Source organism: Tarenaya hassleriana, unplaced genomic scaffold (assembly GCF_000463585.1).
Source record: "Tarenaya hassleriana unplaced genomic scaffold, ASM46358v1 Cleome26, whole genome shotgun sequence".
Taxonomy (NCBI): Eukaryota; Viridiplantae; Streptophyta; class Magnoliopsida; order Brassicales; family Cleomaceae; genus Tarenaya; species Tarenaya hassleriana.
The window spans coordinates 641,644-654,607 of NW_010965869.1; the positions used below are offsets into that span (position 1 = coordinate 641,644).

The 12,964-nt window shown below is 34.1% G+C and overlaps 2 protein-coding genes across 2 annotated transcripts; both read right to left on the bottom strand.

Moving 5' to 3' along the window:
- Positions 1-1,529: 1,529 nt before the first annotated feature.
- Positions 1,530-7,738, bottom strand: LOC104816760 (kinesin-like protein KIN-7N). Its single transcript, XM_010545706.2, has 18 exons — positions 7,523-7,738; positions 7,342-7,431; positions 6,697-6,815; positions 6,494-6,607; positions 6,332-6,413; positions 6,171-6,238; positions 6,031-6,090; positions 5,760-5,902; positions 5,581-5,683; positions 5,393-5,473; positions 5,090-5,158; positions 4,963-5,022; positions 4,714-4,866; positions 4,073-4,354; positions 3,730-3,816; positions 3,167-3,325; positions 2,824-3,078; positions 1,530-2,085 (listed from the first exon to the last, which is right to left on the bottom strand). Exons 1-18 carry the CDS (start codon positions 7,671-7,673, stop codon positions 1,675-1,677), a joined length of 2,487 nt encoding a protein of 828 aa, XP_010544008.1. The 5' UTR covers positions 7,674-7,738; the 3' UTR covers positions 1,530-1,674.
- A 2,537-nt stretch (positions 7,739-10,275) lies between these two features.
- On the bottom strand, positions 10,276-10,781 carry LOC104816762 (bZIP transcription factor 2). Its single transcript, XM_010545707.1, has one exon. The coding sequence runs from the start codon at positions 10,721-10,723 to the stop codon at positions 10,298-10,300; it is 426 nt and encodes a 141-aa protein (XP_010544009.1). The 5' UTR covers positions 10,724-10,781; the 3' UTR covers positions 10,276-10,297.
- Between the last annotated feature and the right edge of the window lie 2,183 nt (positions 10,782-12,964).

Genomic DNA, 12,964 nt, shown 5'->3' on the forward strand with positions numbered 1-12,964 from the left:
CTAAATCTTCTAGGATTTCATTTCGGTTTTCCATATTTCGGATATGTTTTTTTTGGATTTTTAAAATATCACAACTAAATAGTTATTAAATTTAAATCCACACGAGTACAAAACAATTCGATTTGATTAATTTGGATGATAACTATGAAACGTTATAGTTGAACAATAATCAAATTAAAATTTGAATTGATTATAAACAATCAAGGACCAAACACAAAGCAAATAAAATTTTTGTGGTTTGAACCCGATTCGTCTAACTGATTTTTTGTGTAAACAACTGAAGTGAAAGTGTATATTAAACCAAAACCATCTTAATTTAGTTTTTAAATATAATTGTGGAATAGTGTAAAAATACGATATTTAAGCATATTTCCAAGATGAAACAATAAAATTCAATATGTAAATTAACTCTATATGCTATATGAATGATTTTTTTAATGATATTTCTAACTGTGATTAGAAAAAGAGAGAGAGTAATAGTAAAACACCGTTTAGTTTATACTTTTAATATCCCATATATTTCTAAAAAAAATATTGATAGTGGAATTGCATTTTGATGTTACGAAAACGTCGAAACATAAAATCGTTACGTACTTATTTGCAACCATAGAAGCTCTTAAATGACAATATTAATCAACGGAATGTTTTACCTGTGTCGATTTAAAATGCATACTTTACAGCTTTGCATCATTAGCGAGTTAATTGCATCATTAGCAAGTTAATTATCTATTTTTTATGCTTATCTAAAACACGTACCATGTAAAATTATTTCGTGAAAGCGATGAAGACCCAATTTCACGTATAAATTATCAGGAACTTTGGTGCAGGAATTGGGAAATTCGGTTTCGGATTAACACTAACACGCTCCTATATAAGCACTACACCTCCCATATATATCAAACTGCATCACCAATGAATCCTAAACTCGATTATCAACGTTCCAAAGCCAAAGCTCCCTTCTCATGAGAACTGGGGCCTGGAGTTTCAAGTCGAGAAGACAAAACTGGAGAAATCTGGGAGAGACAAGGGAAGCTTCCGCCACCGCCATGTCAGACACAGACAGAGGGGTTTCATGGCCATATGCATTACAGTGATGATGTTTCGGTGTGCCCTCTTGTTATCTGTCCATTTGAAGCCTTCGTTTAAGGTTTCAAAGTCGAGTTTCAGGAAGAATGAGGATGGCCCTTTCCTTGAATCTCTCAGAAAATGTGAAGAATTCAGTCCGAATGGATCAGATCGTCTTTTTAAAGAAAACGATGTCTAAGAATGGAATAAAAGTATGAGGAGACGACGAGGAAAAGGTCTTTGGTTCTTGGCTTATTGGGTAAATACTCTTGCAAGGTTGGTACAGATGGTTTCAAGACTGTCTCTGAAGTTTGTAAACTGATACCGAACCAGAGGAAGGATGTGAATCAAAGTGTTTCCATGTAATGATTCAGTTTGAGATTGTATATTGTGTTTGCATTTCTTTTATGATTCAGTTGTAATCATATGAAGTCTTTGTGAAAATTTAGATTGATTCAACAAGCAAAACATGAATGTGATATCTTAATTAGGAAACTGTTAATATGTTCGAATTTCTGAAGGCTGTTTCTGCATTGTCCATGCGCAGCATCAGAAACATACATTAAGGCCTTTGTTTCTGCATCTACAAAAATAAAAATAAAAATTATCCTAAGGAGATTTTGGATATTGAGACCTTAGTTTCTGCAATTTGGATTTGAATTCACTGTGAAAAGACATGAGTGAGTTCTGCCTGTTAGCAAAAGCAGTGCTGAATTGCTTAATCTCTTCTTCCATATCTTTCCTTCTCTTCAGTTCCACGTTAAGATCCTTCAATACGTTCTCCTTCTCATCTGCCACCATTCTCCATCTTTGTGATGCTTCTGCAACTAACGAGTCCCGTTCTTCCTTCAAGAGCTGCAACTCTTTTTCCAGCATGCTGTAGCTTTCTTTCGAATCCTCCAAAAGCTGCTTACTGAAATGTGAATTCTTCTCCAGCTCATTGTACTTCTGCTTGATGGTGTTGAGTTCATCATTCAGTTTCTCCTCCAAAGAAGCCATCTCTCTTCCAGCAGCACAGCCCTTAAAAGCACATCCAAAATCTGTCTTAGAGAGGAGAAAAATAATCTGACATACCATTCTCAAACATGGTTTACTTTCCGTCCTTATGTCTGGCAACCTGGCATGGAGCTCCAATGAGACATGTGCATTACAGAGGAATTCCTTTTAGCTGGAAGTAATCACAAAGGCTTATATGTTTACTCCGATCCGACATCAATAGAGGATACAAACAGTGGGACAGGGTTAGAATTTTTATTTTATCTTTTTCCGTTAAAGCAATCCAAGTTAGATGAAATGAAGAAATCAGTTTCATGAATACTTTTGATGATGTGATCTATGAGAGGAATGGTTATATGGTAAGGTTCTATGGAACATATGTCAAAAATGGAAAATGAGAGCCCCTTGTCCTCATATCTCTGTATGGTGAAAATAGAACTTGAAAACCGGTTTATCACTGTAATGCAAACGGATCATAAAAAAGCAAATACTGAAACAACCATATGAAACGATTCCCTGAAGCTATGGAGTAGTACTAGTACTAGAAAATAGAAAATCAACCAAAAATATTTCACTCTATATTTGTAAATTACCAGGAAGAGAAAACCCATTTATTAGATATAACTGTAACTCAGGTTTCAACAGATGCAGAGGTTACTGAACTAAAGACCTTATCAGAGAGGCTATATATCCTACAACCACAACTGAAAATAGAAATACAATAGGTGGACGATATCGTGACGATAGTGAAGAGGAGTCTACCTTCTTGTGGCAATTAAGAAGCTGGTCTCTTGCTTGTGGATCTGATAGCAGACATGTGACTTTGCTCTTCATTCTCTCGTGAAGTGTTTCCCAGAGATCTTTAGATGAATATGAACAATTGTTGGCAGTAGCTGCAATCTGACCATCTAATACCTCTAAAAATTGTGTTTCCAGAGTCGAGAGAAGGCTCCTTGTGACTTCAGTTGTACCAAAGAGTAGTTTTGAGGTTGGAGATTCCTCGTCGGGGACAAAGCTCTGCCAAATTGCCAAAAGAAAAAACTTGAACTATGTCGTTTTATTGATACTTCAAAGTAGATCACAGTAGAAAAAGCATATAACTTACTTTCATTGTGAACAAAACATCCTTGTAGATATCTCTGCAATGGGCAACAGATCCAAACAACCTTTTCGGGACTTCTTTCATGTGCAGTGCTTCTTGTTTGAGCTCAGAAATCTCTTCCTTCAATTGGTTGTTCAGAAGTACTTGTTCATCGTGTTTTCTCTGAGAATACATGAATTGACGCACAAATAGGCAGTACGACCGCATTTTATCAGTTCACATAAGTGTTAGAAGGCAACAATGGCAAGAAGCAAGTTGTATGAAGCCTTAAGCAACAGAAGTCGAAGTAAATGAAGAATAAAATGGAAAACGAAGGCGTAACTAATAACTTTCCTGCTGCAAGACCTGTGCTAGATAACAAGCTTTGCACTTTGAGTTTTTGTTAATTAAACAATTCCCTGAATTTTCAAGGAGGTAATCCAATAAAAATTCAAGAAGACCAAAGGAATGCCACAGCTCAAGGCTCTATCCAGTAAATTTGTCGAACATCAAATCAAATTAGAAATAAAATTAAAATGTGCCTAAGGTGTCAGTTAAAAAAATCTGACAAAACAATCAAAACTAACCTCAAGATTGTCCCTCTCTTTGGTCAGCAATTCAAACTGCTTTCTAAGATTTTCCATGTCTTCTTTGTAATTTTCATGAAGACATTCCTGAAACAGTAATAAACGCATTGAGACCAGCTTACAGCACATACTACAGTTTCTCAAACTCCTCATCATTTTAAAGGAAGTGATAATGGAAAAACTAAGAATGATACTCAAACCAGAAAGGAAACAGCAAATAAAAGCTTGGCTCCATTACATGCACTCAATAATGACCATTCAATGTGGTTCTGTGAGTTTTTCATGTACAAATAATAATTTACTGCTACGAGAATAAAAAGTGTGATGTAAATAATGAACTCACCTTTGTTGCAATACTTGACGGACTGGATTGAACTTTGCTGAAAGGAGTAAACTGGAGCTTATCAAGATCTGCTTTATAACCCTTATTTATTTTCATCCATGTGTCTTCGTCAGCCACATTTTCGAAATCAACCAGAGGGCTGAAATCAGACAATCCTGAATAATTTGACCGCGCAACCACAAAGGATTTGGAAGCTGATCTAAAGCAAGGTGTATCAGGAAATTCTGAGCTATCATTTCCATTGCAATCCTCATTTGATGTACGTCCCAAACTAATGAATTCCTGCAAATAAAGGCAAAACACTGAGCAAGACTTTCGGAAAAACAAAGACATCTGGGTAGCAAATCAGCTTATGGATAGGATTTCCGTCACACAAAACCTAATGAAGAGTGAAGAGTTTCTATTGTTGAATTGATACTACTCAACACAGTTTAGGGATTGGATTTATGTTTGAATTGAAACCAAGACTGATTATAGTTGTTGACCTTGTGTCCAGTTTTAAATCCTTAAAAATATGTATAGATGAAATGGTTAAGCAACATCATACCAAACAGTAGTTTTAGTGAAATTGAAATTCCCATATGGGAACAACCCAAGATCCGAGGGACATTACTCAGGCATCCACTATGTTATATCCATACCTCAGACTGGTTCCTCCTAAGGTCTGAATTTGAGACAAGATTACTGAGATTGTCTATTTTCACTTGTTGCTCCTTGATGCGGTGTTCATATTCCTTTTGTGTTCTCCTCTCTTCTTCTAGTTGGGCCTCGAGTCTTTCACACTCTAACTCATACTGAGAATCAAAAAACGAAAAGGTCTCTTGTTCTCAGTGTTCTGGTCCACATAGCACTCAATGTATGCAATAGTAAAACATCGAAAAGAAAACTACCTTGAGCATCTGATTTCTTAACTTTAAGATTTCTTGTTCCAGCACCTCAGCATGGGATCCCTACACATTCCACCAGTATCAGTATCCTCTCAAGTCAGATTTAAAATATTAATGTGACTATCACCACCTGTAGTTTCATTCGCAGCTCTTCAATCTCTAATTTTTGCCGCTTCAATAAAGCTCCATCGGTCAAGATCTGATGAAGCATTTCTACAGAGTCAGATTTTGTATGGTCTAAGTGGGGAAACAGGAAGATATAACAAAGGACGCAACACGCATGGGAGAAGAGAACATGTATAACAGTATAACAGGAATCTATTTGCAAGGTACAAAGGAGAATGTATAAAAGTGACATAACAATGATAACATGAATGCAGGTAAAGTCTACAAACCACCAGAATTCAGTCAATTTAAAGATTTACATGCAGACCTCATTCACTTGAGCACAATTGGTGATTCGTTTGGCTCTGCTGGCAAATTGGAGGGTTCCTTTGGATTCCTCAATATGATCCTACATGCATCAGCATGTCATCAGATGAGATAGATATCTTGCATTTTTGTCCCAGAAGATCAATAAGAGCATAAACACTAAAAGTCTGACCAAATAAAACAGAGTACCTCTTCTGGTGCAACAGTACATATAATACAGGTCTTAGCATTACCACCAAGTGCAGGTTGAAGAATACGAGTCAGCTTGCTATCACGGTATGGGATATGTGCTCTATAACAAGGATGAATCAAGAGATCTTACATGTAGAGTATGTCAAAATGTTTTAGAATCAAGAGTAAGAAAATACCTCTGCTTTGCACCATCACTTAGTTTGTTGATGACATTTCCAAGAATCATTAGGCTCTTATTAATGTACTTCCCCTCCTTCAAGCGAACTCCATCAGCGCCGGTTTTAGCAATACGCTCAGAGCCAGCCAAGTCAACCAAATTCTAGGATCCATTATGGAAATAGAAACATGCTCATATTTGAGAATCGAAGGAGAAGTAACTAACTTAAGCAAAGATTGTAATAGGAAGCTTTTTAAAAAATGGCAGTTAACCAAATAGCAATAACTGACCAAAACTGAGACTCGGATGGCATCAGAAGAGCTGTTCTCTTTTCCCTTGCTCTCAATCACCTGTCATATCATAGAAATGGCATCAGAGCGAGGACTTTGGTCTTGAAGAAAGGTTGTGTTCACAGCTTTTGAGCCATTACCATTCTGAAGATTGTGTGAGACCTGCTACTGCGAATGTTCATGTTTGTTTCGCCAAAGTGCCTATTAACTACAGTGACCAAGAAAACTGTGTCAGAGACAAATAGGACAAATCACATTTGTAGAAAAACAAATGTTTCATGGTTTGTGTTTGACTTAAGACCTTCTCCAGCATCAATAAGCTTTAGAATCTGCTCAGCATCATTGACAATTTCCTCCTTGAGACCCGTGACAAATATACCACGCTGCAAAGCACGAGAAGCTGGTGTTGTTCATTCAAAAAAAAGCTAATTGAGAATATATCCACTTGTGAAGATCAACCAACCTCGAAATTTTCATGGATTTGCAATTTCTGGTTCTCAACAGCTAAAAGATCATTGATTTCTTCGTTGTAAATCTCCATATACGAAACCCGAATTAGAAACTCTCGATCAGATATCTGGAAAGGCAAAAAGTGAAACAAATGAATTAAGAATTGATTTGTTCTATCTAGAACATGGAGTTCCTGTCACATAACTCTGCACGTACAGTCTTTATTCGCTCGAACACATCTCTGACTGCCCTGTGAATTATTCCAGGATCAGTTTCAGAACCCTTCATGGTAAACGTCTTTCCACTACTTGTCTGTCCATAAGCAAATGCAGTACCTGTACAACATAACACAAAAAAAAAAAAAAAAGAAAGAAAGCAGACCCGTTGCTAAGTGCTTCTCAAATTTAGCATATTGAAAAACCAGATATAACAAAGGCAAGCCTATAACATCTACTGGAAGGCACAATTCCTCCAGTAGTCCTATACTAATGGCTTGAGCAAAATAAAACGCTCATGAAACAATCATCACATTTGCAGGGAGAAAAAAACAAATCCGCGGAAAACACCAAGAAACTTGAGATGCATTTCCTGCGACTCTGTAAACTTCATACACCATCAGAAAAGCAAGGGTGTCATTGAAAAATCGAGGAAATCGTTTCTGAAGAAAAGGGCAAAGCATGCAATGTATACAGGAAACACTAAGAATTGAATTTGAGGGACCACGAGAAACTCTACAAGCAAGTTGAAGAAGAAGATTGCACCCCAAAATCACTGATAGTTCCATACATCAAATCCACCGAAATGTGGGGAATTTTTTTTACCCAGAACAAAATTACCACAAATTATGGAGCTTTGAATTACCATTAAAACCATCGACTGCGGCATGGATAATATCCCTGGTAAGAAGCTCGTAAACCCTGGCATTCGTACAAGTTTCGTCGAACACATGATCTACAAAAAACGAACGCCAAGAGTTATCACAGCTCGCAAAACCCAATCGAATCAAAAACCTTGAGATCTACAGAGAATCAGGAATTCGTACCAAAAGCGTAAGAGACGTTGGAGATTGGAGTGTCAAGGGACTTGTAAAGAGAGATTCGATTGTCTTCGACTTTCCAGTGGACAGCTCCATTTTCCGGATACTTTTCCGGCGCCGGTGGTCTCACCCTCACAGCCACACAGATCTTCTCCATCCGATCCGAAATCGCTTTGGTCTTGACCTGAAGACGTCTCTCTTCGAATCTGTCAAAGTGACAAGTTTGAGTGAAGAGAAGCGGGCTGCTGGGCTCGTTTCAAGCACGCGAGGAAATTTTTGAACGTTAATGAAATTACGAAAACACCCTCACAAGGGAATAAAATAATTATATTTCCTATTTTTTTCACGAAATTATTATAATTGATCTTTGCTAAAAATGCATCGTTAGGGTTTTGGATGAGTGTCAGATTACTTGTGATTTCAATTTCATCAATAAGAATATGGTTTTTCTTAAACAATATATATATTCAATGACGGACCCAAAAAAACATATAATTGGAGGCATAAATTTAATTTTATTATGGAAAATTTTAATTTAAGGGAATATTTAATAATTTTGTTCAAAATTTTATAAAATCTACAATGAAATTAAAAAATTTTAATTAGATGAATGTAACGATCGAATGGGAATTTTGGCATACCGTTTAAAGTGTTATCGTTTATGACTTAAAAATCATGAATTCAAATGAATTACATGTAGATCTGTCTATATCTATACGTTTTGACATCAGTGTTTCCCATTAGAATCTGATATAAAAATCGAATAAATAGAAATTCAATTGGCTCCAAATTATACATCTATCTTTCAATTTGAAAACCTTAAACCCCGACCAGAGATCTAAATATATATTGGCCTATGTAAAAATTGCTTTCAGAGTATAAATACGTCTGGTGAATAGCTTCTACATACATCAATTCAATATATGGGTTTCCTTATTTATTTTAAAGGATTTTAATTACACTCGCACACAAAGTCTCAAATATATATTGTTCAAATTTATGATTTTTTAAAAGGAATTTAAGAGCTATAACTGTTAGATAACGAAGCTTGATCTTGGATTTCTTTTTATTTCTTTTACAACTCTCTCTTTTTTTTTTTTTTTTGTAAATGCGATACCCCCACATCTTTTTTTTTTCTTTCGAAAAAAGCAAATTTCTTTTACATTTTCTCCTTTTGAATGGATATTTGCGTCTTTCTTATAGCTTATCATGCTTATACACATAGGTATATTATATAAATATATATATATATATATATATATATATATATATATATCAAATCTGCTTTTTTCATGCATGGAAAAACTTTAATCGATACGGTGGGACATGGAAAATCAAGATAAGCAAAGGCGTTGCATGCATCTGATAATATGAACAGCCACAAAGGCCCTGCCGCTTTCGGACATTTCTTCCGACATTTTATAGTCACCCAAAAGAAAATCACGGCAGCTGTTCGTTCACTTGCCTTTCTTGCAATGGCATATACAGATGTGTATCTATTATTTGCCATATACTTCTAATTCTCTATAGATAAATATGGGAAATTATTGAGGAATATATAGATTTTTCATCATTTTAAATAGTAAATAATAATTTTTAAGGATATAAAATATATGAGTGCCTTGCCAAATTCGTCCGAAATTTCGATGATGAATTTGCATTTCCCGTTTTCATAATCAGATTCTTACCGTTTAAAAAACCCGTAATTATGTTCAAAATTGCGACGGAAATCGGTTTGCATCAATTTTTTTAACAATTCATTTTTTCGCCATATCACGAACATTTAAGGAAATTCCGTATAATAAAGATGTGGACCGACAATTGAGAGAAAGAGAATTTCTAAAGTTTATATATATATATATATAGAGAGAGAGAGAGAGCATGCATTTTATAAAAGGACAAACAGATTTCGACTCGTATTTTGATCTAGTTTTTTCCATCGCATGTCATGGGTCCAACGCATGTTCTATGCTCCAAAAAAATTTTATATATAGTTTGAGAAACGTGTGACCATATATAGACGACGATTTAAATAACGAATTTTGAGTAATTTAGAATCGATTTTAATGTTTGTATATCGGTAATATTGGTGTTTCCCTTTTTTCTCGTTAGTGGGTGTATTTTTGAAATTAGAATGCATGCACGCACGCACGCACGCACATTTCATAAAGGCTTCCTCTTTCGTTACGCCATTCTAGTATGGGACTTTACGTTAGTTTTTCTTGGCCTTTATATATATATATATGCGTGTGTACTGTGTAAGGTGTTCGAAAATAGCACTGAAATTAATTTAATTATTTACATTAATTTATATACAATTTTAAAAATAATGTTAATTTTTTTAAAATAAACCAAACGAATGTTTCCTAAGTTTTGCACGTTCATGTAAAAAAAAACAACGGTTTAGAAGACGCCTACATTTGTTCCTAGTTGATAAACAAAATTTGCCAAGTCTCTAGGTGGGTAGATGATGATATTTCACGTAGCAGCCATATCAAATTCGACGGTCCAACTCGGATGTAAAATACTGAAATATTGCCCTTGTTATTTCAGAGATTAACGATTTTTTTAAATAATATTCGGATTAATACACTGCGAGATAGAGAAAAGAAAAGAAAACATAGCATGACCTCATAATCAAAGCCCATGGAAATCATATGTAATTTACGTAGGACATCAATTAAGTCATGTATATATAGACTTTACCAAAAAAAAAAAGAAAAGAAGTCATATAGACAAAAAAAAAAATGTGTCAAAATTCTTCAACGGTTTGAAGATTGGTCAAGTATGTGACTTTTGCATGTTTATTAAAACCCGGTACAGCTTCAAAAGCCTGATTTTGAGGCAAACCGATTCGGTTTTCAACCGGTTATTCTCCCTCGATACATCGTTGCCGTATCTTAAAACAATGTCCAACCGATTCTTGAGCTCTCGGTTCTCGAAACTTAACCGGTTCACTTCCTCGGTTAAGTTCTCCAACCATCTCTTCTTTCTCAGTCTTGATCTCTTAGCCGATTCCCGGTTTGATATCATTCGTCTCCTCTTCCTCTCATCAACCGGTTGGACCTTCCGGTTTATTTCTCCGGAACCAGAATTCGTACTCAACGGTTCTTCCGATTGGAGAATTGCCAGAAGCTCTTCAAATTTATCGCATGTTATCTCGGTACCAGCCGAGGGATCATAAACCCGTTCTTGGGCTGAAAACATTGGCTGAAATGAAAAAAAAAAACACGGCTTAGTCGGTAACCGGTTATTGCAAAGTGAACCGGGCTGTGAAAGGGAAGGAGAAAGGGGAAGTACTGAGAACAAATGAGACCTTATTTATATAGGGGGATAAGGTGGCAACATGTGGGACCCATAAAGGGTACTTTCGTCAAAATAAAAAGAAGCATTGTGTCAGAGTAAATCTAAGGGTAAAGAGATTAATGGCAATGTTTGTCCGCTAGCTGCTTGGATAAAAGGATTATATTTTTGTAACATGATTTTATTTATTTTTTTTCTTCTTTTTAATTTGGTTAGTGGTTTTAACTTTCTCGCACTACTTTGATATATATATATATAGAGAGAGAGAGACATATATAAATATATACAGTGTTATATATAATGTCATTGTATTTTGGTTGAAATGCGTTATATATATAAATAATGTCATTATATTTTTGCAACATCATCTTATAACTTTTATTTGCTTCTTTTTAATTTGATTAGTGGCTGTAAGTTTCTCGCACTACTTTAATATATGTATGTATAATATCATTGTATGTTGATTGAATATCTAGTTCTAGATTCTATAACGTTAATTATAAAAAAAAATGATTTGCTTTTGCTCTGTCTAGAAATTGGACTTCTTTTGTTATCTCAGTGCAAGTTCGAATTTTTCGTAATCAGTTTTTGACAAATAATTCTTTTTCGAAATCCCAAATGTATATAAAATTTTGCTATTACATGAGGGATAAAACGGTAAATTGTGCATAGGACAATTAGGTTTAGTTAATTAAGTTGTGGTACATCAATAATATTCCATGTAATTGATTTTTTTATTGGTGAAGATTAAGATCTGTTGTTTATTGGAATAGAATAAAGATATATAATATATTTTTTCGGTTATTAAAATATTAAAATCTTAAATTTAAATTCTAAAATTAATCTAAACTTTGGTAGCCAAAATACTCCGTTATAGGAAAGAAAAGATAAGGTTTAGTTTGGATGGAAATTTCCGATTTAGATTCGGTTTCGATTCGGTTATATTCGGATTCGGTTATTTTGGTTATAAAAAATTTGATTTTTATATAAATTTGGTTCTGTTCCGATTCGATTTTTTTTGTTATAAAAAACTCATTTTTCAAAGAAACTATCGGTTTTTTGGGTTATTTTTTAAATCGGTTCGATTCGATTCGATTTCGGATTTTTCGGGTTTAAAAAAATCATAACCGTTCGGTTTTTATATCGAATTCGTTCAATTATGGTTATATCGTATTCGGTTTGGCTATTTAGTTAATAACCAAAATGGTCAATCCCTAAGTTTAACTTAGTGGCTAAGAATCTAACAAAAGAATGCTGGATCGAAAAACGATTTTCATATGTCCCACTCCTAATGTTAACAATTTTCTTCCTTTATATATATATATATATATATATAGAAGCGAATTGGTGTATTTGGATTTGTTATCTCTTTATAATCATAGAGAGCAAGCATGAAAGTAAATGGATAAACCAATACATTTATTTTCCTTTGCCACAAAAAAAAAAGGAATTTAAGTCAAACTAGGGAAAGCTCTGTGTGTGTATATATACACACAATATGTTTCTATATTATAATTTTTTTTAGAGATATTTCTTTTAGAATTTTAAAATATAGTATTTTCTAGATATTATCTATATATTGGAATCAGGGCATAATTTTTTTGTATAAAAAACCTCAGTTCATTCTCTTGTACATAATTCCATTATAATAAATGTTTACAAATCACAACAAATTTCCTTTCTCTGTTTTCATATTTTACAATAGCATTTGAATGAAAAGAAAAATGTTCGTTTCAAAAAGGTCGAAATTATTTTGAAAAGTCTCTAAATGTGAGAACAATTTAAAAGCGTATCCTATATCTAACAATTTTCATTCTTCGTTAACCAAATCTTTAAATATGTAAGAAAAAGATTTAATAGAAATATTTCTTAGAAAACAAAAAAAATCTTTCATCACATCGACTGAAAGTCAAGAAGTATTCTATCTCGGTTAATTTATTTATTTTTCATATTATAAGATATAAATTTGATTTATTCAAATCCTAATTGATATATTAATTACGTTGCCCTCATGTGCCATTTTCTTTAATATTTTTTCCTCTATTTTTACGTTGCCCTCTCATGGGCCGGTGGTGCACTATGCATGTGTGTGTGTGTGTGTATATATATATATATATATATATATATATATATATATATATATAT